This window comes from Phaenicophaeus curvirostris, chromosome 11 (genome assembly GCF_032191515.1).
Source record: "Phaenicophaeus curvirostris isolate KB17595 chromosome 11, BPBGC_Pcur_1.0, whole genome shotgun sequence".
Classification (NCBI taxonomy): domain Eukaryota; kingdom Metazoa; phylum Chordata; class Aves; order Cuculiformes; family Cuculidae; genus Phaenicophaeus; species Phaenicophaeus curvirostris.
In genome coordinates this window covers 12,695,111-12,721,034 of record NC_091402.1, presented here as the reverse complement: position 1 = coordinate 12,721,034, position 25,924 = coordinate 12,695,111, and the positions used below count along the sequence as shown (strand labels likewise).

The following is a 25,924-nucleotide window of genomic DNA, read 5'->3' as shown; positions in this document are numbered from 1 at the left end:
AACTTCAAACACTTCCATTTCCTTAATAAACTTTTAAAATACATGACACAAAGGGAAAGCAAATTCCATATTAGGAGCCAGAGAAATGAAGTCTCAGTTTGGTAACGCAGGAAGAGTTGAGAGGAGACTTTTCAGACGGTGCCTCACTTTAAAAGCCAAAGAGAAATGGCTGAAAAACCTGCACTACCTTAGACTGGTTCAAACATTTCTTTTTCAGTTCCTTACTTTGTCCAGGAACATAGTTTTGGGATTGGTTTACATGTGCTCATAAATTTTTGGCCTGTCATGTTGATCCTATATTGAATTAAAGCACAAATCTACTTATTTTCACTCTCTAGCACCACGCAGGAACACACATTTCACAGGGTTTTTACCAACAAGACACTCCACCAGGACTACTTCAAAACACCAATATTTGCCTGTTGTACAAATATAGGTGGGTGACACACCTCTACAGGGCTTTCCGTTTCTGGAGGTTGCGGCAGCTAGTTGAAAGTAAAATGCAGAAAAATTAGTCATTCTTCAACAATCTTTCATCCCAACAGAGATCTCTAGTGGTCAACACTTAGGGGAAGGGAGCTAGCAAAGCACTTGACTTAGCTGAATCATCACAAAGTAATTACAGCTGTAATGACTGTTTACACCCTCCCACCCACCCAGCTCCTAAAAGGGCTACATTTTGAAAATTTAGCAGGTATCCTTTGAACATCCCAAACTACTTTGCATGAACACAGAGGCACAAGCAAAAAGCTTCAGTTGCAGGTGCGCACAGGCTTGCAGTGCAGAAATGCACTTGGGCAGCCTGCTGAAACCACGCACTTGGGATCTGCAACAGGCAGAGGGCAAAGGCAGCACACCCATCCCCAGCAGGGAGGGGGACGAGGAAGCCAGGGATGCGTGTCACAGAAAGGCAGCAGCCTTACAGTGTTAGTTTAAAAAAAAATATCTTTCAGTGGATTCTCATCTATAAACGTACTTTTCCCAAGATAAAAGATCCATGATACAGCACCAAACATGAGCAATGAACTAAGAGGCTTAACTGTGACAGCTTTTCAAATTTAAAATGCTGATCATCACACTGAAACAGAGGAAGACAAGCAACTTTGATCTAGTAGAGTATAGACATACAACAGAGACCTAAACATTCAAATGAAACTGCCTACTTAATCGTGGGCAAATTGATTTAACTTCCCAGGAACAGACACTAAGAAATAAGACAAGGACGATACAGTAATACCAAATTAAGTCAGCTGCTCATTGTCCGTGTCTGCCTAGAGGGCACACAAACTAGACAGACAAATCAAGCACCAGCTGGGAAAAAAAATGTGGTATTCTTTACCCGCTACCTGCTGTAGCCTAGGAAATTCACAGTAAAGGGAGAGAAAGGCCACAAGATCCAGAAGTCTAAATATGGAGAGACTTCAGCTTCCCAGGAAGGAGCCAGAGGAGTGAGCACTTCCCCTGCAGTGCTCTGTGGGCAGGGGCTCCTTGGCCAGGAAATATGGTTCTCCATTCTTTTCCTAATGGACTTTCCTCCTGGCTAATTCACACGGCCTTTGGTACACCATTTCCTTGCATTGTCACCACTCTTGGAAACTTCACAAGCATGCAAACCATTTCTCTCTTCATCAAACTGAAGCAGGGAGCATTTAAGCCAGAAGACTAAAAATTAACAGGAAGAACCTCATTTATGCAGAGGCACACACAGTTCCTGTACAGCCCGCTTTGGGCACCCTTGCTGCTTGTAGGCTGGACACTGGAAATGCTGTATCAAGTCATCAGGGAGTCTGGGCACATTGTTCTTATTGCAGACACCACCTGCGCAACTTGCTTCAAAGGTGAGCAAAAAAATCCTCTTTCCTTGAGTAGTCAACAGCAGCAAGGAAATAGTGCCTAGTCCCCTGTGAGGGAAAGTTATACCTTCATTCCTGAGGAGAGTGAAGCTGGCAGGTCAAGTGGGCATGACTGCCACAAGATAACGTACTGGACTTCAGATTCCCAATGAAAGCTTCCTTATTCCTAGGCTTATACCATGACCCCAAATTCCCTACACATACATCTACATTTTGAGGCTGAAAACCAGCACAGACGAAGAATCAGCATGAAATTAGTTTGATCTTTCCAACTTAACTGGAGAAGAAAAACGAATGTATTCTAGATAGTAAATTTCTATGCCTTCCTACTCGAGTGCAGACAGCATGTATAAATAGACCAGCATGTTAGAACCAGCCCCGCAAACTCATCTGAAAGCAAAAGCTACTGCCCTTGGCAGTTCGCAATGGATCATTCCAAATAAGCACAGCCTTCAGATATCTTTCAGTAAGAAAAAAAACCCCAAGTACTGAATTTGTTATTTTCTGAGTCAAAATAGGTTAAAGCAGCAAAGAATTATTGAGCTATAGTTACTGTGCTCCACTTTGCAATATATCCTGCACGTTGCAACAGCAAAGTATCAGCTTATGCTTTACAAAAAGGATCAAATACGGTGGGAGAGCAGTCTGAAGTAGTAATTTTGCTGGTTTTCTTGTGCTTCCGTATACCTCAGCTCTCCATCTAACGAAAACTCTATGGTATGGGGGACAGAAGCAAGTTTGCAGAACATCAAACAGCGTCCAGGTGAACACCACAGACACAGTGGCAAGCTCTCAGATTGGAACGTACTGGGAAGTGAGAAGTAGAGAGTAAGGAGCAAGGAACAGTACAATGTCTTTTGTTAGTATTAGCAGTAAGTAAATTTCCTTTCAACCTGTTGCATAACATCCCCTCTTCCTTTGAAGTTTCCATTCCCATAAAGTTAGAAAATAAACCAGGAGAATTTTTTTGACCTGTTGTAACTGTAATGCTGCTACCATCTATTTCCCCAACAAAGACTATACCTGTTCCCCAGAACGGTCTTTATCTGACTCAACAGTGGATACATCCACCTTGAAAACCACCAAGGCAAGTGACAGCTCAAGCATGAACTCATCATATCTTGACTTACAAGATATGGAAGAGGTTTCAGTCCCTTTTCCTTTAAGGTTCTGAGGAAGGTACAAAAGTTTTCTTTTCATTTGCTTTCAAAGTTACAATCAATATGAAAGTTGTCCAATTCTGTCTTTCACAGAAAGTTCAAGCAACTAGCACTGTGACTAAAAAAGTGGAAATGGTTTGAGGAAACACAGTAAGATTTCGATTCAGGTTTAAAGCCCCAGGACTGCTTTCCTAAGTATTTTTTTGAAACTCAACTATGTAGTAAACATTCAGAATACTGAGCACTGAAAAGGCTTGAAATGCAAAAAGGCAGGTGGAGATTCCAGTTCACAAAGACTAGGTCTGCTCTAGATACTGGCTTCAGCAAAACAGGATGGGAATTAATCTTATCAGAAACCCCCACATCTTTGTGTAAGCACATACGTATGAACACTTTTAAAAAATTGATCCTTTTCTCTTCAGCCTCGAGCTCTGGACTTCTGACAAAATTATGGAGAAACCAGCACACGTTTAAGCACAAACCTCCACCACCTCAGGTAACCTCCAATTTTAAAGGACTGAGAGGTGACAAACCTCAGGCTGCTTTATTTCCACAGGGCTGATGCCATCTTCCAACTTAACACACATCTCCTTTAGGTAATTTTAAAGTTAGTATCTAAATCGGATACAAAGGTGACTAGCTGGTGCAAGGCAGCAGTAAACTGACACCTGCCCTAGAAGATCTTCAAGATCAACACTGAGAATTTTGAAGAAGCTTAGTCAGACTAAAATGATTTGGCTCAGCAGAGAAACAATGGTGAGAAACAAGACGCCCTGTGCTGCACAAGAATTTGGGTTAAATTACTGAACGGTCAATTCTGGTTCTAAAATCTGCGAATTCAGGAACCAACCCAACTCCATGCATATGGCATCTAATTATTGGGGTGAGGAGGGGAGAGATGTGGCATAGATAAGGAAATAAAAAGGGGAAAACAATTACAGAGTCAGTCAGCCAAAGATCGCATTAAGCTTTTGAAAGCTGAGTTGTATATCCAGATGCAAAGAACTACAGTGAAGATCTCAGACATTGTTATTCTGAAACCAATGCCTCAGCTCTTGCATTTCCATCTCCTGGAGCAGCAGCTCAAGTGGGACTGGCTGTTTAGATACAGCCCTGGAAGTCCTTTTCTACTTTTTCCTCCCTTTTCTGAATGTCTCTTCTTTTCTCTGTGAAATACATCCAGTAGAGCTCTTACTTGAAAGACACAGCAAAAGCACCACCTAGTCTGACTCATGACAACAGACCAGAGCACAGTTACGTTCCTATCCCTCATGACTCTTCAATAATGCAAGAAAACTCCACGTAGGGTACCTGCTTGCCAAGTCTCCTTTGAAAAGCCAATACTGTTACCTTCAGACTTAAGAAAAAAATTTGGATAGAAAATTTCTAGCCTCTGCAGATGATATGTAGGTGTTTGTTAAAAATGCATCTGACTTGCTATGGATAAGTTTCAGGGCAGGGGGGAATAACTGGGTACCAAGAGCACTGAACTCCTTCGACAAACTTCCCACATCGCAGTTCACCAATGTAACAGACCTGCGTCAAAGTTGCCAAGCAGTCTATTTTCAGTGACAGAGAATCTCACATCTACATAAAATAAGAGAACGCAGGAGATGTGGAGCAGCATCTTGTCCTGGCACAGGCTCCTTTGAACTGCACGGTTCCCCCAGCCGTCACAGGAGACACATGGGCCTGACAGGGGCAGAGGTAGCCCCAGGTTCCCACCAGCGTGTGATGGAGCATGAAACCACACGCTCACAGCCCCTTGCCCTGCTGCAGCAGCGCACATCCATATCAGGGGCAGGACTAAACTTTCCTCCCTCTTATCTCAGTGAATTTGCAGGCTGTACACGCTGCCAGACGATGAGGTGGGAAATTTGGCATGAGGGCTGTCAGTGCCTGCACTGAAAGGTCACAGAGATTGGCCTACGGGAGTGCCTTCTCTCATTTTCCAGAGTTTTCAGTTGAGAAAGCCTGTTTTACTTGAGCTGGGGCTTTCCTGGAGACCTCGGTCTCTGATATGCCATTGACCTTCAACAGCAGTGCAATCACTTGCTTCTCAGTAAATCTTCAACTCTGGAGGCCTTTTACAACACCTGAATGTAGTAAGAACTACCTTCACCACATATTTTACATTAGCAATTTTCATGAACCAGTAAGATGGTATAACTTTTTTGTTGTTGTTACAAATAACTATAATAAACGTCCTAGTCACCTTTTCCAAAGACCTCACCAATTCTAGTTTATGCAATACAAACAGTCCAAGGATTGCAGGATTTCTGAAGGAAAAAAATATAAGGCAGCCCACAAAAATTTATGAGAGCCTGCATTTCCTCTGCTTGAGACATAACAAGTGAAGCACTGTCTAAGTGCAAAACATACAAGAGAGACTGTGGAGCAAGATCTCTCTACAAGGAAAATAATTCTTAAGTGCATCCCTCCAGCACTTAAGAGGTTAATACATTTTCCAACACCAACAAGCAGATGTATAAAATAGCACATATTTTGTACTTCACTCAGCTGTCATAGCTTTAGTTTATCACTGATAAAGAACACCAAGAAGGTAATTTTGAGTCAACTGCTTTGAACCAGGATTTTCAGTTCCCTTTTCACCTACTTGAAACCTCAAGACCAAAGTGAGAAGGTGAAAAAAAACCAAACCCAAAACTTCACTGAGTTGGTCTGCAGGTGTATCTTGCTGGATACTGTTTTATCAGCTGTATAAAGAAGTGTCATCACTGAATAAAAATAGAAAAAGAAAAAACCACCAACCAAAAAAACCTGGGGTTTTACTTAATTCCGTTTAGCTTCAAATCCTAAAAAATACTAAATATTTAAATAGGAAATTCCAGGTTCTCATAGTTTTGCTGGATTCAGGCATTTCAGTGATTGCTGGACCCTGCCCAGGACCGCACCAGCCCTGTGGGGAACAGGGAGAGCAGCAGGGCACCCCCTCTTCATCCTGGAAAATAAAATCCAGATCCGACAGTATGGGGCTTCCCAATGGTCACGGGAAGCATCGGTAGCCCCACAGGGAGAGCAGCTACCAGTGCAGTCTCGGGGGCTGACGCAGCCAGCGGTGACTGTAAACATCTCCACCACATTTATTGGCAATTACCGCTGAAGGTCACACATCAGCAGCAGGCCTAAATTCCAGGAAAAAAAAGCTGTTCTTATGTAACTGCTGCCTGAATGTTGGCAGGTGCCCAGCAGAGCAGCTCACTGCAATGTGGCTGGGAGGGAAGGGAGGGGAAAAAGAAAAAAAAAAAAAAAGTAGGACATCTCCCAGCCACTTCAGCATCCTGAGCATGCCACCTGCAGGTCAGCACCAACACTTCTCTCCTTTTTATTCCATAACAACTTAATGTATTCCTCCAGGATATATGTATTTTACTATCCAAGACTGGCACTGCAGGTGGAAACTGGGCCATGCTGTCCCCAAACGCCTATCTGTACCCAGGAGAGTGGATGGGAATGTCTTGTTGCAAACCGAAATGCATCTGTGGGGAGGGAGCCACGCTACCTGAGCTGTCCTGGATCACAGGGAACCCACGGTGGAATTCACCATCTCAACTTCAGATGTGAAACACCACAAAACCTGCCTCTGTATCAGGCCTGGACTTCTCAGCAGGTTGGAGATTAAATTAGAGGTAAATTAAGCTGTAGTATCCAGTTATGACTGAGGTTTAGCTATCACTGTTGTGTGCAGATCCACACTTGACAGTATTTGTGGCAAATTTAGCTTGGTCCTCAACCACTTCTCCAAGAGACCAGCACTGTCAACAGCTCCACCAAAGCCTATTACAGCAGTTGTTGGTTTCTACTTTGTTTATTACCTGAGAAACCTGCATAGAGCCAATGCTAAAATGACCCTATTTAGCAACTCAGCTCAAGTCAGACCCTTTCAGCTCCTAACAGCTGCCCAATGCTTGGGGAAAGCCCATGGAGCCAGAGAAACTGCTGCAAACCTAAAGACAAGCCCTAAGCACACAACTCCCCAAGATCAGGATAAAACCCAAAGCAACTGTGTTGCAAGTATGAGTCTAATCAGGTACAAAATTGGTTTCAGTAACTGACATGTTTGGTTTTCTAACAAAACAAAACTTTTTTCATCAATCTTTCAAGATGACTTTTCCGCTCTTTATTTTAATACTACTCTTCTGCAGACCCTATCTGAAAGGTCTGTGCACTTTTACAAGTTTACAGGAACCTGAATGTTTGGGAAAGACATCAAGATGACTCTCATTTTTAATGTATCCTAATTTCCTTTCCCAGAAGAAAAACCTTTTATGGGAATCCTGCCACAACAGTGGATGTTGCAGAGATAAAAAAAAAAAAACAAAAAACCAAAAAAAACCAAAACCAAAAATAACCACCTAGAAGAGTTTCACACTATTTCTGCCAGAACAGATCCCAGTCCTCAGATTATAATAATATACAAATATACATTGAAAACATCTCACTATACTGCTTCTCCATGGAAAACTACAGTTCCCTCATGTTGAGCAAAAAGGGATTTCCAGCCAAACCTCTCAATAGACAGCACGTGAACTAGGCCAACAGTGTTAAACCATACTACCCCTCTCGTCCCTTTCTTTTCCACAACTCTCCTTCAGCACAGCAAATGCTCCAGCAACCCCAAGAGCTCCATCAGACATTTGCAGGGGGTGCTGTGGACCTTGCACCCAGGTTGAAGGTTCACCAGCTTTCCTGTTCTGCAGGGGATTTCCTACCATCAAGGTGAATTCCAGCATTATTCACGCAGTCAAAAGGGCACTCACTTTCTTCACTCACAAAAATGTTAAAAGGGACTGTAACACAAATTTTCTATCATGGCTTTCAGCAACAAATGCATGGACCTCCTGGCATTTTTAGTAGCTTTTATTATTTTGACTCACCACTCACTGAAACTACTTCACAGCAAGCAAGATATATAAATCAACCTACATATGCCATCACATAAATACTATGAAATCATGCCATAAGGCAGTTACTTTAATAATTTTACCCTGAGGGAATAAGGAGCATTTCAGCTGATCAGAAAAATTAAGGTGTGCATAGTCCAAAAGAAAAAAAGTTAATAATTTTACTAAAAATGGAGATTTCTGCTTTTTTTTTTCCCCCTAAATGTTTAGTTTTCATGATTGACAAGAAGGGGGGGAAGGAAACTCCAGGATTTCCCTTGGAACTTGTCAGTGGTTCAAGCCCTGTCTGAATCAGTTTCTGCAAGCAGCCAGTGCTCGTTGCCGATGGTTATAAACACACCTGCTCCCTCCATGCAGTCATTCAAACAAGAAGCAATAAATTTCCTCCTTTGCAGCCTCCAGACCAAATCCTAAATTGCTTTGCATGCTCTGGCTGATTTATTGCAGGCAAAGACAGCACATTACAGCCAGAAACTGAAGGGGAAAGTTTCATATTATGACTTAATTTGCAATTAAACAATTCAAGTTTGTCTGAAGTTTCTCCAAAATAACATCATATATATATATACACACACTGTTCTGGGAAGCTGCAGTGCTACATAATCTAAAGGGCCTAGTGCCTGATGGAAATGTTCACGTGCTACAGGTTAACTTACAAAAACCAGAGCATGCTGGTGTGTAATCCCCAGGAAAGAGGTGGGGGGAAATCTTGGTTTATAAAAAAGAAGGACTAAATAATTGCAGCAGAGAATAGACACCGTAGCACCTCTGTAAACTACACAATACTAGAAGTCTGGTGCGAAGCTTGGAGAGACAACTAAGCTCTCTCATGCCAGCGCAGGTCTCCAGGGCAATAAATGGACTCATGACAAAAAAATGCTGTCCTTCTCACCAAAATCAGACCCTCACTCAGTGCATACATCCTACCCACCAGCTATCTGCTGTGCATGCTAAGAGAAAGGGCAAACCAAGAGCAGAAAACAAACCACCACCAAACACAAGACAGAATACTCCAAGCCGTGCTTCTAGCTGAGGATTTTCTGATAAACAGCTTTTTGTTGAAGATTAAACTGGTGATGGGGAGACTCATAAAATATTTCTCAGGAGAAGTATCTCAGATCCCAGCTGGACCGTACACTCCAGCCAGGAGAGGAGAGCCAGGCACGTGCCAGAGTGAGAGCCGACAGCACCAGCCTGCAGCACAGCAGCGGCCTGAGCATCCCAACCAGAGGTTAGGTTAAAAACAAACCAAACCCACCACAACTATAGTTTGCTCTCATAAGGAATTCTGCTCCTTCCCTCACCTAAAGCCCCTGCCGAACGGGAAAGACCCTCCAAACCCAACCCAACTCCAGGCAATGTGTACAGTTTTTGGTCTACTTTTGCAACAACCAGTTCAGTTCAACAGGCAAAGCCTCCACGCATCATTTGGTTCTCAGAACAAAGTTCACCCAGCTGAATTGAGCATCAAAATTAAACACTTACACAGACAGCAATTTATCATCTGTTACATTAGCTACTCTGCTGAATAAAGAGCAGTAATGCTGTAAGTGGTTGAATTTTGTTCCAAATTTTGTTGGCATGGGAGAGAATGCATGGAACAAAGCACAGAGGAAAATATTTCTTTTTTTCTGCTGGTATTTCAGTAAAATAAGGTGCCAGTCAATCACTTTCTCAGTATTATACATTTATGCAAAAAGAATCTCAAATTTAGTGCCCACACACATGGCTTTTTGAGCTGGATGAGGAAGTTGCTGCAGCACAGATAGCTCAGCTCCCTCCCTCCACCCGATGCTCTGGTGCCTGAACCAGACATACAGCTTTTAAAAGTCCTTAGAAAACTTAATTTCAGTTAAACTCTAAGTCCTCTCTCAAACATGGGGTTTCTCCCTGTAAAACAGCTACATAGAGCATAAATACAGCCCATGCTGTTGTACTGCCAGCTGAGAGCATGTTTTTGATGGCAGGAAGCTTTTCACACGGAAAGAGCTTCAAAAGTCAGTAATTTTCATAGGGTTGCACCACAGCGCTTTCACAACACATCCGAATGTTTTACATGGCTTTATACACCAAACCTTGACTAAGAAACAATAGGAAGTTCAGCGAGATGCTTGGATGAATAGCGTGACTGTCAACTTTTTCAATAAAGCCAGCAATACGGTTCCTGCACAAGGACCCAGCCCTGTGCAGTGCCACCTGCAACTGGCCACATCACTCCCTGGGATGAGAGTAATGGCTCTCACTAGCCTGCACGTGGAGACATCTTATTCAGGGTCTTCTCCAGTTGGCTTCTGGTAGGTCCTGCCAACCTGTGTTAACACCATTAAACCTCAGTGTTTGGTTTTGTTGAAAGAGCCTGTTCACCAATGACACAGTAGTTACAGTCTAGTACTAAATACTGATATTTTAATGGTGCTTGCAGCAGCTGATGCTCCAAAGGCACTCAGATCTGGTCCTAAACTTTATGGGATCTATCAGAAATTATAATTGTATTTGGAGTAATACTCCAAGTAATGGCATATGGAATTAGTTATGGTAACTATTCCCAGCACAGACATAAGGCAGACTGAAAACTCAACTAATTCACTGACACAGGCATACAAATTAGAAAGCTCGGTGCTGAAAAGACAACAAGACAGATCACAAGGCTACTCATAAAACAAACACCATAGAAACAACACTGTAGAAAATAAAAAAAAATTAAAACCTCAGCATTATCCAACTCAATGGTAATCTGCCGGAAAAGAAAAAAGGGGAAGAATTGAAAGCAAGCATTAGTAAGAGAAATTACAAATAAAATTCATGTTAGGATCTTATAAATCATTAACACTTTAATACTGTAATCCAACATTGAGTATTTTTACAGTTGGCATGAGCAACATTTGCAAGCACCAGGACGTGGTGGGTTAGGGAACCAATACTGGTGGAAGTGCTGCACCAGTGAGCTTCAGAGGCAGGATAAGCCCTGGCTTTGTTCCTGTGCCAAGTGACAAACCAGGCGGGCTGGCTGACTGAGATCCAAGAACTTCACCCTTGGGCATAAGAGTCATCACCGGCGTAAGCTGTAAGCAGCAGGAGTGCAGAGGCTGGATTTCCAGTTTGGGAACTAAAACAGAGTTTCAAACTGTAAGTCCTGCAGAAGCGAGGCTAATCATCTCGTAGGCACCCAGGAAGAGGAGTATGAATGACATGTTTCAGCAAAGTAAAAAACTTGGGTCTAGCCTACACTGTCAATGTAGTGAAGTTTTCTGCCTATTAAATATACCACAGTATGCCACCCATCACTGAGAGAGCCTAAGCGTGTGCCAAGATAAGGAGTCTTTAGCAACATGCAAAACTTCGAGCCTTCCCACAAGCTTCTGTACATCTGTGCTCTCACCACAGTTTTTGCATGCTGCAGAGGAATCCCAGCTGTTTAATGAAGGCCTGTGCTAATGGGAGCAGACAACACTGCATTCCCATTACATTTCCGACCTACAAAAGGGACAAGCACGTGGGCCAGGAGGGTGTGGTATTTTTATATTTGTGCTAGAAGATGAAGTGTGAGAGGTGTATGATCTTTTTATAAAGCAGATTGTTCCAGTGAACACCACATGGTATTACAGCAAAATCACACACCATACCAAACCTTCCCTAGCACTCTGCTGCTGATCACAACTTTGAAATGACTGCTGTCAATTCTGTGACTATCTGACCTACTACATGCTGCTTGCACGATCAATATGCCAGGCACATGAATAAGTTTTGCCACCTCTATGTATGTAGGGACTCCTCTACTTAGAATGGGTGCATAAGGAGATTTTCCTCCCTTTTTTTTTTAACACTCCAGGATGATTTTAAAAACAAAAGCTATTGCCTTTTAAGTGGTGGTTAAATGCAGTTATATGAGTCACTAAAGAAAATAAATACGATTTCACTTCTCACAGACAGATAGTAAAAGCTGTTCTACTACAACTAGCAGTCTATCTGTAAGTTATCAGCTGCTTTTTCATATTCGGAAATCCACTTCACAGGCAAGCATATTCTTATCTTGCATTATGTAACTGATCTGCTGTTTCAGAAATTATTGCATTTTCTACACTTGGAAGATTTTTAGACTCTTAGGGGTTCTCTTAGGGGTCTGAATGGTGCAAGTTATTTTAACTGTACCTCCTAGAAACACTGGTTCACCCAAGTTTGTAAAATCAACTAACAAAAAAATCTAAGGAACTCTTGTAAATGAAATGCCACTTAGATCTGAGTGGCATACTGCATTCAAAGAAGAAAACCTCAGAGCTCTAATTTGTGTTTTGTGGCTGTATAGTATATACCATCCACCCTAACATGACTTCAGGTGACCCTGGACAGTTTCTCTTGGCTGTTTTTAACAGGAGTACGTATGTACACTGTTACGCTAATGAAGTGTAAAACCAAACCTATGATTACATAGAATCTTTCAGATCCCCAGATCTGGGCAATGGAAGGACCAAAACTCAATACTCACTAAAAAACATAATCTTGCTCAACCCCCTCTTGCAGGAGCAGATTAACTTCTGCAGGCTCCAACTAGTTCCCTTCCAGATCAGACTTCTACTGTTACGTAGATGTCAGTAAAGGAACCATGAGCCTGTAGGCATGGGGCTGGGAAGAGGACAGAAGGTCATCACAGGGCTTCACAGGATGCGTTACAACCCAGCACATGATACTGCAACTTCAGCAGAAAAGGACTATGTGTTGAAAGTGAGTAGAAACCTGCAGTTGCTGCCCTTTCCCACCTACCCTGCTCCCCTTCTCATCCTGTATATACATGCTTCCTTCTTGTGGTTGACAAGGGCATTCCCTCAGTCAGTGAGTTTATTAAAAAATACTCCTATTGCAAAGTGGGAAAAAAAAAAAAACCCTAGGTAAGACTGCAGGTCTAGAGCAAAGCAGCAGCAGTGGCCAGGACGTGGGCTGGGTCTCTGACAGCCACGAATTAGTAGCAGCACATGGGAAGAGCATTCCCTGACAAGGCACAGGGCACAGCACTGGCCATCCCTACCCTTAGGGTATTTTCCTAGGAGTCTCCCGCTCACTCATGGTGCTGCTGTGTGCTCAGCTGGGTGTGCTCGGGCAACAGCCCCTACACGTGCACGTGTTCACCCACACGAACATCGTTTCCTCGCTCCATTTGCTCTCCCTCCTCCAGTTCCCCGTGCTCTAGTGTGTGACCGTCTGCCTCTTGCTGGACTAGCAACAGAGCAATATGTTTTGCTCCTGTATCCTCCTCACTTCCAGCTAGACTAACCAAAGAAAGGTCAGCCTAGCAGTCAGCCTAGCAACGTTAAGAGTTCATCTGCCTACAGAGTATCTCCCTCCCTTGCGGCTGCCGCTATAGCTACAGCAATAAACAATCATTATTATTATGAAACTGTCTTACCTCTGAGTCTTTTGCCTTTGTGCTGTGAATCTAGCACTATGCAACAACTTCAAACCCTACTGCAAGCAAGAATTTGACGTGAGATACCATCTGCTCTCAGGCATAGACTCCCAGTTACAGTGAGCATCCTTCCACACCACTGCTTCCCCTAGTCCCAGCTGGCAATTCTCAGTTGCTCATGAGCATGTTCGCAGGGGGAGTATATTCCTTTGTACACCTACCATGTGGCACAGCAATAACCGAGGTAGCTTAAAAATGCATGAGATAATTAGACTAGGATTTTGAGATTGACTGTAGGACTGTCCAGATGCATAAATATACAGGCATATACACACTCTTCTGATGCAAATAGAAAATAGGTCTGTATCTACAGAAAAAGGTTCTCAACAAGACAAAGGAGTTGTAAGAGAGGCAAAGAAAAACAAACATGGGTGGGTGTACACAGTTGCCATCTCAAATCGAAACAAGATGATGACTCAGATGTATATAAATTAAAATTAAACTACAAAATATCCTCTTGTTGCAAGGTTGCATCTCATGATGAAGAGTCACCTAGACTCAGAAAGCAGATAAAGAGGTTATATCCTTCATAAAAACATAAGGAAATTATATATTTTTACAGTGCTGGCAACTGCAGGAATTAGACTTAAACTTGAAAGTTTAAAGTAGAAAAGCAACAGAAACAAGCCTACCTTTCAAATTATATTTGAAGTTATTAGTTGGCTAAAACTGTTTTGATCATGATCCAGGACTAAAACGTTCAAATACAGCAAACAGCTTGAAAGAGTGAGAATTTTATTTTCCATTACTAAGTAAAGACAGCGTTTAACAGAATGATGAACTGTAAATTACATTACCTTTTCTCCATAGCCTCTATCTTTGGTCATCATTTCCCTGAGCGTCTGTAATACTTTAATACATAGTTTCTCCTCATTCTCCTCTAGCAGCTGTTTAGTATGCTTTATTAACCTGAAAATAACCAATAAATCACAGGTTATTTGAGTACTAATATACTAAAAATGAGATAAGATATATGCAGGTGTTACTTAATTGGTTTAAGGTGCAAATAAGTTTTATTATCGTACCATTATACAACTATCTTGTGAACATTCTCTCAAGAACAACATTGAATCAGCTACCATGGGCTTTGGTGAAGCTGCGAAGGGAACTGGATCCCCTGCCCCAGAAGGACAACAGCCAGATAAAACCCTCTGACTACAGACAAAAAGGAATCAAGGGAAGGGGCAGTGGGACTTAGGACTTGCCGGTCCACCAGAACAAACATGTAACAGTAAGAAATATAACTATTCCACATCGTATTTTGTTAAAAAATATTATAGTCCTGGATAGTGCAATTAGAAATCTATCCCAAGCAGCATTTGTTTGTTGCTCTAGGACCTAGATTCTATAAACTCTATATAATCCACCCATCCAGAAGGTGATCTGAGAAAGATGGATTCTGCTTTGAATTGGCCTCTAAATGACCTAAGAATCCTTCCTTTTTCTGCCTTCCAAATCTGGGAGGCAACTGCATTGGGTGAAGCACATGATAATAGCTGATTCTGACATACTTAGCCAGCACCAAGTGCTTGCAAGATCAGGTACCTTGCAAACATTACTAGGGTGGAAGGCAATGCTAGAATTAAGGGATTAGCTCAGAAATTTTTTACGTGTTTATACTACTGTTTGACACCTAACCTGCAGCAAACCAGACATTTTTAAGCGTTAGCTGCAAGAGCGCATCAAGCAGTCTTTACCCATTCCCAAGAACTTCCCCACTCCTCCTTCTACAAGGACAAATTGCATTTAACATGTCATGAAATGCCCTGCTTTATATAGAGCCAGGCAAGAGGACACCATGCCACAAAGCATGGCAAAACTGGGACAAAAGCAAAATGTAACAAAAATCCATCCAACAAGCCAGACTTCAGGACAACTTACTTGCAAATGAAACCTCCGCTTTCACATTTCCTCCTTGCATCTGTGTTCTCTGGGAAGAGCAGCTCAGGCCTGTGAAGCACATCTACCAGTACTGACAGCTCTGCCTGGACAAGAGGACGTAGGCGATCCTCTAAAGCTGATACAATGTCCTAGAATATTATCATACCAAGATTTTAAACAAACATGAACGACATACAAATGCATAAGTAAATTGATTTTAAAACTTCAAAAGGGACAGGACAGGTAGGTCTCTCTTGCCTCAACAAACTAGATCAAAGACCTCACAGTTCAGTCAGGTAAGACTTTCAGTTTTATCATTTAATAATTGTCCTCTAAAGGGAAGCCCTGGTTTCCAACGCTCCTTCACATAACTTAGTTCCCTTGCCCTCTCCATCTTTGTAGGTGTTCTTAACCATCTACGTGAAAGAAAAAAGTGTAGATTCAGAGCACCACAGAAACCTTGTGATAATGATCAGGTTATATACGCTCCCATGACCTGACAAAAGAAGTACTACTGTTAAAATTGTGCAAAAAATAAAATTCTGCCTCTTTTCATCCACGTTTGGAAAGCTGTAGCTACCTTAAAATGAAACCACATTTATCCTACTACTTAAACAAGTAGAAAATATTAAGATACCTCTGAAGCCAGAGAAAAAGTTGAATCAAATTGAAATGGACAAATAGACAGGAATAGATAAAGAAGGAAAAGCTATCTCAATAAGAATGGGTTGGGCAGTGTTTTTACATTACGTGATATAAGTTTACATAAAATTAGTTAGACCTGTTGGCTAGAAAGAGCTTCTGGCCAGAGAATGAATCTTCAAAGGATAAAGGCATCATTCAAGATAATGGATTTAATTTGGTATAGAAAAGGCCGTACTGAACTTCCCACAGATCTGAATAGCATATACCTATAACACATCAATCCCTAATTCTAACATGAAGCATTATGTTTACATAGTCTTTTTTAGCAAACGGTAATGCATACACTTTGTTTCAGGGAATGATTGTGGCTGCAACTGGTTCACAGAGAAAAGATACACCTATTTATTTCAAGCTCTGCAGTGGTTTCCAGGCAGGGTTGTGGCATCTTTTGTTGTATGGAGAGATTTGGTGTACAAGGAGCAAAGCATTGGAGAGGTTTGGAAGGCTGTGGTGATGAAATAGTCTTTTCTTATCAAAGAAATGTTACTAATGGTGGAATAAGGATAAAGAACACTAAGTACAACTAGCTTCAAATATCAACATTTCATAGGATTAGTACTTCCATATCCATTAGCTGTGCGTGTTCAATTACCAGTCTTGATACAATGGTTTACTTTTGATTTTATATACAGTATTACAATATTATATATTCAGCATCACCTTGCTTGGCTGCCATGTAGCATTCTGACTATCTAATTCCCAAATGTCTTTCTACTCAGTAAATTCCTCCTTTTGTGTAGGCATGCAAGTACATGCTTATCAATGAAGGAAAGGGTGCTGTGTAGTCACCTGTAATCTTTCAATTATGTTTCGATAATCTCTGGAGGCAGCAAGCACCGAATCTCTGCGGGCAGCATTCCTTGCAGTCATTCGCCAGTTCATTGCAGTCTTCTGTACAATGTTATGAGATTTCAGGAAGAGATTATTGACCTGGCTGTCCAAATCTACAGGAATTGCAATTGCTCGGCTTTTTGCTGCAACAAGAAAAAGTTCATAATAATCACCTCCTTCAGCCCACGTATTAAAACTTATGCAAGAACAAACAAGACAAACTATTTGTGATTCCTTCTACCATCTTCTTCATGCGCACTTTAAACAACACAATGTTCAGTCCCTGTGTAATGGGTCAGACTTCTGTACCGTTGCATTTAAAGTCAGTGGCACCTCAGAGCTGTTTGCTGTGTCTTCGAAGTGTAGGAGGAGAAATCCATCCATGCACACACAGTCCCAACATCTCATGCTAATGCACCTTTACACCTATCCAACAGAATTTGGCCTCATATTCAATAAAAATCACTCTTCTGGCTACTAAAGGGGAGCAAATTACTGGGAGGAGTGGCACAGAACTATTTGCTTGCTGCAGATCAACAGGACAGTAGAGAATTTTGAAGTTAAATGGAGAAAGCCCTTTGGGTTACAGTGACAACGCCTGTTGCTCAGCCATGACAGTATAACAACGTACGATGCCTTGGCTCTGAGTTATCTGCAAGTGGCACCTGTGAGAAGTAAACTGCAGTTTCTTTTTGGAAGTAAGACATGTAAGCAGCAAATACTGGATGACCATGTCTGCAGCAATTAATTCTGATGACGTCCATTTCTTACCTACATCTGAGAGGACTCGAATGCAGCTTTCCACTGACGCCTTTTGGCTTGGCAGTAACCAGTTGCAGTGGTACACTCTGAACACACCTTGCAACAACTGTACAAACACAGGCTGCCGAGTCTGGAATACAATGTTAAAGAAAATAAATAAATAAATAAAAATCAAACTTAAACATCATTGAGATGTATCGGCATCACCTGGAGGTAATACCGGCTCCCAGCTTCAGCTATGAGACTCTGCACACCAGCATTTCTAACTGGTCTGCATCCACTTATGCTGTCTACAACACGACGTTACGTAACATCTACCACACAATCAGCAATTGAATGGGAAGGGTGGGAATGAAGGCTGGAAGGGAAATATTAAAGAGAGGACTTCTAAAGCACAAAGCCTCAAGTAATTGAAGCCTGACTAAGCAAAGGAAATAAGCACTCATCTTCATATGTTTAATCAGAGTTATCAGCAAACCTTGCATACAAATTCCTCTTTTAGCATTGACCAGTAGCTGACTCAATAGTCCACAGGTAAATGGGGCTGCTCTTGGCTAAACGACAGCACAGCTCCAGAGTTGAAAACTCATCATTTCAAGTATTATTAGTTGGTATCTAATTTACTGAAGAAAACAGCTGTGTTTGTTACTTTGAACACAGGTAGCAGTTAGTGGTAAACACTACTGCTGTTATGGATCAGCCAAAAGTAAGGTGTGGTTTTTAGCCCTGTATTTCACAAGGTGATCTTCCACTGTAGATAGGTGAGCTCTGTTCTTTCATCTCTGCAACACCCCAACAATATTGACCAAAACCCCCTATTTGGTTTTGTACAATAATTGCTTAGTAGAACAATTCATGTATTTTACCTGTAGAGAAAAGAGTATTTTAAATATTTCAAATAAACCTACACTGAGACGGAACAGCCCGTGTCCCTTTGTCTACTAACTACCATTTGCATCAGCTAAGTGAACCACACCACAGTGCAAAGCCCACAAGACTAGGGAAACCAACGAAAAAATACCTCTATTATTCTGGTCAATAATAATGCCTGTTTGTAAGAAAAAAGTGGAGTTAGATGAAAAAAATGAATCTAGTAGTAGATTAAATCTATGAGATCAATTCATCAAATAAGAACATTATAAATGTATAAAGAAGAATACAAATTCAAGAACCAAAAATTACCGAAAGGCAAATATCTAATATTCTTTCTAGAAATAAGCCAAACACCAAAAATGTGGCAGACAGTAGTGTTCTCCAAGGGAACTGAAAATACCTGCACTTTGGATTTAAACCACCCACGTACTCCTTTCAGTTCGTGTTTAAAGTCTTTTCACTCTTAAAAAGTTTCAAGGAAATTTCATTTGCCTAAATTAGGTCAATAAATCAAATAAGAAATTTACTCCATGTTCCATATGTTTCCAACTACACTTGCAAAAGAAAGCCTTGGGCAGCAGCAGGGTTAGGAGGCAAACAAGCTGAACAGTACTTGCTAAAAGAGGAGAAGTTTTGGATGGCTGTTCTTTGAAGTGACATATTTACGTCCTCCTAATTTTATATTATCTGAACTGCATGACAGACGTACAAGGTGTTCCTTGAACAAGCAAGGCTAGTCCTGACTCAAAGGAGGTACAATATAAGTTGAACAAGCCGTAACATGAAAGAGCATGAGACAAGAAAAGGCTCGCATGGGAAGAAACGAGATTCTGTGATTCTGTGACAAGGTGCAGCAGAAAGGACAGGGAGCGACTGAATCCAAAGGCAACACAAAGGAGAGTGGCAACAGTCACTCGCCTACTGAGACACTGGCACTAGATCAGGTAGCAGCAACTGCAGACAGCCCAGCAGCATCTCAGATGGGAAGGAAAAAACCCACCCAGAGAGTCCTCAATTATGGGCAAGAGTGTTGACAGGCAGAAAAAAGGAGAGAAACGGAGCTTTTAACTTAAGAGAGGTAGAGGAAAATTGAATCTAGGATAAGACAGAACTATCAACTGAGTCGATAAGAGTGGCAAAAAAAGTTACTTAATCCAGCTAGGTAGAGAGAGAGATTGAGAAACTAAAGAAAAGCTGCTGACAAATAAAATTAACAGATTGCTAAAATATGATGGTAAGGAAGCTTATTCAAATGCTGTACACTCAGAGATGACAATTAAAAGCATGACAGGGAAGAGAGAAGGGCAGAGCCCGGAGGGACAAGGCTAACTTGATCTAAATTTCTCTGTTTCTTTTTGATGACATTTTGACAAGCTAGCATGGAGGCTGATACCTCAATAGCAGTTGACATTTCAAAGTCACATGAGAAGCAAATCAACTGCTGGACTGCTCAGACTTGCACGAGTTAACACAGAACCCTTTTAAAGTTACTCAGCCCGAACACAGCCGTGGCAGCTCCCTGCGCTCACACTAACCATGCCCATACCTTGTCAATTCGAGAGCATTTGAGCCAATCCCAGATGCAGCTCAGTTGCTTTTAGCGTGAGTTTCCATGTCTGAACAAGGAGCACTGTCTAAGCCTATGAGAATGCTAAACAACTGATAGATCAGACTGGCCACTGGTCATCCAGACGTGGGTCATAAGTGTATCCTGACTCAACAGGGGCAGACTGTCAACACCAGAGATACGGGTAGTCAATCGGTTAAAAGAACATCACTGCTCATATTAAGCGAAAGAAAGTCTTTACACAGAAATTTTACATACGCTTCCCTGGAGCACTGCAGTCACCCAGACAGCACATCATGAGCCAAAGGATCGATTCTGTGACAAGGAACTGACCACGCTATATTATCAGATGTCCTTTATGGACACTTCTGGGAACCAGATGCCTTCTAACCTGCTGCCAGTTGCATTCAATTACAAAGCCAGAGTCTGCACTGTGAACAACTGGCTTTGGCACTATGAGGTTGCATCAAGTTTCAACAACTACCACACTCAAACTTCTGACAGACCTTCCGGGCACTCAACCATTCCACCCACACTCCTCCCAAAAAGTTATTTATGAATAAATGAATGATGTTATCTTTGTGCTGCAATAAAAATATTAGGGCAACGTCCTGACACTGCTGTTCTGCAGTGGAAATGTCTACCTTCTGTCACCTCATGAATGTTCCAAGCTTCTCCTCCACATTTCCCCAACTTTTAAACAGACAAAAATTACTCAGCTTCATAAAAAACACTAGAGCTTTTGGAAAATTTTTGGTTTTAAAGGAAATTAGAATCTCCCTATAAAAACATTCTCTCTTTAAGCAATCACCTTCTCACCTTCCACAATGTAACACGCTCTTCCTATCTGGAAAGCCTGCTACCAAAGCTTTGTCTTCCTTCTTCACGGGGCTCTGGAGAACACATTGCTACTGTGCCCACTACACAGTAGGCATTCCGAGCTATCACTGAGCAAAATTGATTGTTTGCTGTCCTAGGCACCTATCTGTATCACCTTATTTAACTGCACTCTAATCTAAGGCTAAAAAGAGGAAAATGAGAGCCCTTAGATTCAACTGCAACACAAAGCACACTAAAAATCCTGATCTCTACTAGCAGCGTGATTTTCTCACCCAGAAGCAGATAACGAAACACAGAAATTCTCCCCAGAAGACCTGTGTGGTGTTGGTGGCTGTACTGAGTTGAATCTCCTAATGAAGTACAACAACACTTCAGCCTCTCTAGAAAAAGATTTGTACTTCGATTTATAAATCTTTCCACTTGTACAGCAAAAGCAGCATCCTGGTCACAAGGAATACATATCTGCTCCCCCACTACAAACAAGCGTGCTTTGTTTAAACTGGTAAACAGAACCAAAATGGAATGAACATAATTGCATTTGCAGCTTATTTTCACTCTTCTGTCTCTGCATTTTCCTACCTGCAAAGTAGTGCTTTGATCAGAGAATGGGGAACTGAAGAAGGTGGTAACTATACTCATCACTATTTCTGTAACATACTTCTCCAATATGGAGTCAGCATGCTTTCTGTCGCTGATGTTGTTACAAGCCTGAAAGACAATTCATTCTTAGGTCAGAAACAGCTCAACCAAGGCAGATTAATAAGCTTTACAGACTAGAATCCTTGATTTTGCAATTTTATTCACAGCAATTCCCTGCCACGATGACATTTATGACACTTGGACCTCTGGATTTTCAGCACACACAAAAGCAGAAGCCCAGCACCATTCCTGTTTTAATGTCTTGGCATATAGCATGTTTAGGAAGGAGGGAAAAAAAACAAGTGCCTTAGAGGAAAGATAGTAGTAGGTTAGGGAGGACTGAGGTGTAATGCTTTCATATGGGGAAATACTTGGAATCCCAGGCAAAAAGCCATAGGGCCAAACAAATGCCAAGCGTGGAAAAAATTTGTCCTGACCTGCCAAAAATCGTTGACTATTGCCCGGGAAGGAGCTCGCTATCCTGGCCAGAATAAGCAAGCCAGGTGGCAGAACAGAAAGGGGATTAGACAAAAGAGCAGGGTGTGGGGCTTTTCTGAGGTTTGTTGTTGGGTTGCTTTTTTTATTTTCCTTTTTAAAAGGAAAATATTAATGTGTTCCATGGAATATGACTAATGAAATCCACAGGCATAAGCAAAAGGTGGCACACAAATTTGAAGGAACACAGTGCTTAGGGTACTTATTGCCTTGATGCACTGCTACATCTTACTCTTACTGTACTATACCAAACAGGTTCATTTAAGATTTTTTACTTCAGTTCCTAGATACAGAAGTCATTACCCGACAGATGTCAACCAGGAAGTTCTCAAATAGCTTCCACATATGATTACTGGTGTAAATCTCTTTCATTTCTACTTCTGTGTCCACATAGCAATGATTCAAGAAATTGATATATGCAATTTTGACCTAGAATTAGAGAAGAAAAAGAATTTACCATTAAAAACCCCCACCTGAATGATGTTATAAATGGATACAATGTCACATTAAAACTGCTATACAAATTATTTGTAATTCTACTTCTTCCTTTTATTTAAGGACTGGTGAAATTTAATGCCATGAATAGCAAGACATCATCCAATAAGAAACACCAGGATTACTGTAGACAAAGCATCAGCACAATAATCATTTCCAATTCTGCACAGCCTTCTGTTCGAGGCTAGCAGCGCAATCCATAAACCTCCCTGCCTCAAGAACCCTATAAAACAAGCAAGTGCAACATCATATCCCCATTGTAAAGGCAAGGAAACAAGTATAAAATGATTTAACTTAACTATCCAGATGGACTAAGGTTTCCGATAGCAGAATCAGGGAAGGATATCCAGTTTCCCAGCCCACACCTTACTGTCCACCTGCACCATCATCTTTCCCTTGCCAGATTCAATACTAAAACTCTCTCACCCAAAGCCAGCACATTTCAGATATATATAGACCAGTGCCTCCAAACAGCCCTCACCTCAGGTATGCAATCCTCATGGGTTACTACCCTAACAATGTCATCCAAAGGAAGAAGGGAGTTGCATTTTATTTCTGTGTAGACATTCTTGCCTTCTGTGCAGACAGCAAGCAGTTCTACTAAGTGGATGTGGTACATCAGTGGGCTGTTTTCATCCATCCGATCCCTCTCTGATCTCATCATTTGCACCAAAGTCTGAAAGGAGGCTCTGTCATTGTAAAACACCAGGACATCTTCTCCTGCATTCACCAGCTATCAAGAACAAAAAAAAATTCTATCAGCTGATCAAAGCCTGTGCATCCCTCCACAGCATCCCCCCCTAATCTGCAGGCTGACAGTTACACTGCAAATCCCGATTAGCTATCCTTCAGACACTTAAACGGAGAGCAGCCCACCAAGTCAGCTGGGCATTCCTCTTGTGCTCCCTTCACAGAATAAAGCACTCGAGTATGACATTTTCTCTTAAAGAATTTACCACTTCTGAACTGCTGAAGAACTTCAAAGTCAGTAGAACTGGCTGCTTAGACAGAAGTTGTGCCAAGAAGCTTGTGACTTTCCATTGTGCTTTTTTATTTCACATATATTGGCTCAGCTGACTTTTTAATACAGCTAGCTGCAGACACACCATTTTGTTCAGAGAAACACCCCAGAGGCATGCTGGATGGGAGGACTGCAGGGCTCAGTAATTCCACCCTTCTGAACAAATATCACCAATTTTCTGAGGCTAATGAGTAACACGTTATGTTACACACTGAAGGTTTTTATCATCTTCACATTTGAGACTCGGATGGCCAGAAGGAAAGGAGAAGGAGTAAAGAGAGACCTCCCGCGGGGTTTGTGGCAAACAGCTAGATAAAAGGCAGAAGGTACCCCTCAAGGCAACCCCCTTTTCCCAGCAGCTGCTGGCCCCAGTGGAAGCCAATTGCTGAGCATTTCACAAACTCAACCCTGTGTTGAGAAGCCCACAAACACAAAATATGGAAGACTTGATCAGTTTAGCAAGATTGATCCACAAAAGCCAGAGCTTGATAAATCTGATCCTTGGGCTCCCCCTGCTGAAGAGGCCAATAAAAATCCCATCACACATGCAAACACGTTGTCAAAAGATCACACCCAATGCCCACCTTAGAGGGATTTATTCACCCTCTTACCTCTCCTTTCTATCCTGACACCCAAGTTTACCAGTTACCTACACATCTAAATTCCTGAAGACCCTCAGACTTTTCCCCCTTCAGCACTTAAACAGCTGAATGTGTAGGTCTTCATAAGGTAAGAAATTCCCATTAAGATACTCTCATGGTAAAATTTTTCTTCTCCCTTAGTGATATTGAAATTAAGCTATTTCTCTTCTAGCCAGTTTTGCTAGAGAAAGGCATCCTTGCTTCATAAGCCCACCTACATGCAGCTGTACAGAAGCCTGGAAAGTAATCTGCATCATTAGTAACAGAGCAGCCATTATACCTATGGGAGAAGATCTCAGAAAGCTTTTGGTCACAAAAAAACCTGTGCTTTCTGGTAGCTGTATGCTCTTTTTGCATTGTGAGAGCTAACTGTCAGCTTCTTGGCAGTCCCAGAAGTGAGAGGATCAATTTGTCATGTTCACCAAATGGTATGTGAAAACTTCTGATCAGACCTTGCAAATCTCTGCAGCTCTCACCTCAGCCATTACCATATCTTGGCATTTCTTAATGAATTTTCCTTCCGCCTTGACAATTGTCTGCAGGAACTTTATGTACTGAACATTTCGGCCATGCGTTTCTATACAATGGACAAAGTGCTGAACAACACGTTCATTAATCTCACTGCAAAGCTGGAAGTTGTTCATGAAAATGTGCTGCATTGTTACGGCTTCCAGAATCTAATGGAGGGGATGAAAGAAAGGAAGAAAAATTAGAAAATACACAAACCACCAAACCCACAAAGAGGTCAGGATATAGGCAACACTCCTGCAGGGTGCAGGACTGAAAAGAACATTTGCAACACTTTCAAGACAAAGGGTTGTATCTAAGCCTATTTTCTCAGACCACTTCAGCCTCTTGGACTTTCTACACTGAAAAGGTCCTAACAAAACAGATCTTGCCAACTTTCAAGGCTTTAGAATGAAAACAAAATGTGACCTCTTCAACTAGTCTTGCATCAGAATAGGCCCAGAGGGATCACCAAGGACGACCTTTTCTTGCTAGAGAAAAAAATAAATCAAGACATGAGGTTATTCTTACCCCTGGGTTAAGGAACAGGTTTATGTGCTTGTGCAGCAATGCCTGGTTCTGTTGGTTCCCAGCACAAAAGTTCTGTAGAAACTCATGTGCAAGCTTCATTATCTCCTGCATCCTCGTGTCTTCAGCCTGTGATTGCATGACAAATAAGATTGGGTTAAAAAGAATCTGAAGGTTCACTTTCAGGTGAATACTGGATGAGCTGCAGCTCCAGCTCTGCAAGGGAACTGTCACGTCGCTCTCACACTCCAAAGGAAAACAAACCTCCACCCAGCTCACAGACATCAGGGATGAGTTTGGCCTGCTTCACTGTTTTAAAAATCATCAAAAATGAAGACCATAATAGAAATTACAGTAGTTTACTCTCCAAGACTGCATATTCCATGGCCAAGCCTGCCAGCAACGTGCTTCAGTCACTTTTACACTTCTGAACATACCAGTACACTGGCCAAACCACACATCATCATCTTGGGCCTACACCGGAAAATTGCCATGTCCCACCAAAATGCATTTCAGCAGTGACAGATCGGTAGTTCATGGCAAAGAAGGGATGGAAAGTTATTATTGCAACAGTTAAGTCCAACATATATTTACTGGAATCCACATACTACTTGCATGCTTCCAAGTACAATTCAGGAATTGGTGCCTTTCCTCTGACGATCAATGTGGATTACCAGTCCACTGATGGGATAAAATGCAGTTTGGAAAATTAGTGTCTGCTTTTATTTTTAAGCAGTTTCATA

At 41.7% G+C, this 25,924-nt stretch overlaps 1 protein-coding gene across 1 annotated transcript in view; it reads right to left on the bottom strand.

The window, feature by feature from the left end:
* Window positions 1-25,924, bottom strand: part of ITPR1 (inositol 1,4,5-trisphosphate receptor type 1) — a 174,831-nt gene that overhangs the window by 68,146 nt on the left and 80,761 nt on the right. The window contains exons 30-40 of the mRNA XM_069866030.1: window positions 25,185-25,310; window positions 24,623-24,823; window positions 22,966-23,217; window positions 22,293-22,418; window positions 21,435-21,563; window positions 17,585-17,705; window positions 16,772-16,956; window positions 15,278-15,426; window positions 14,194-14,305; window positions 10,646-10,672; window positions 450-485 (exon numbers count right to left, since the gene is read on the bottom strand). Of these exons, the coding sequence (XP_069722131.1) occupies window positions 450-485; window positions 10,646-10,672; window positions 14,194-14,305; window positions 15,278-15,426; window positions 16,772-16,956; window positions 17,585-17,705; window positions 21,435-21,563; window positions 22,293-22,418; window positions 22,966-23,217; window positions 24,623-24,823; window positions 25,185-25,310 (1,464 nt within the window). The remainder of the gene's footprint in view (window positions 1-449; window positions 486-10,645; window positions 10,673-14,193; window positions 14,306-15,277; window positions 15,427-16,771; window positions 16,957-17,584; window positions 17,706-21,434; window positions 21,564-22,292; window positions 22,419-22,965; window positions 23,218-24,622; window positions 24,824-25,184; window positions 25,311-25,924) is intronic.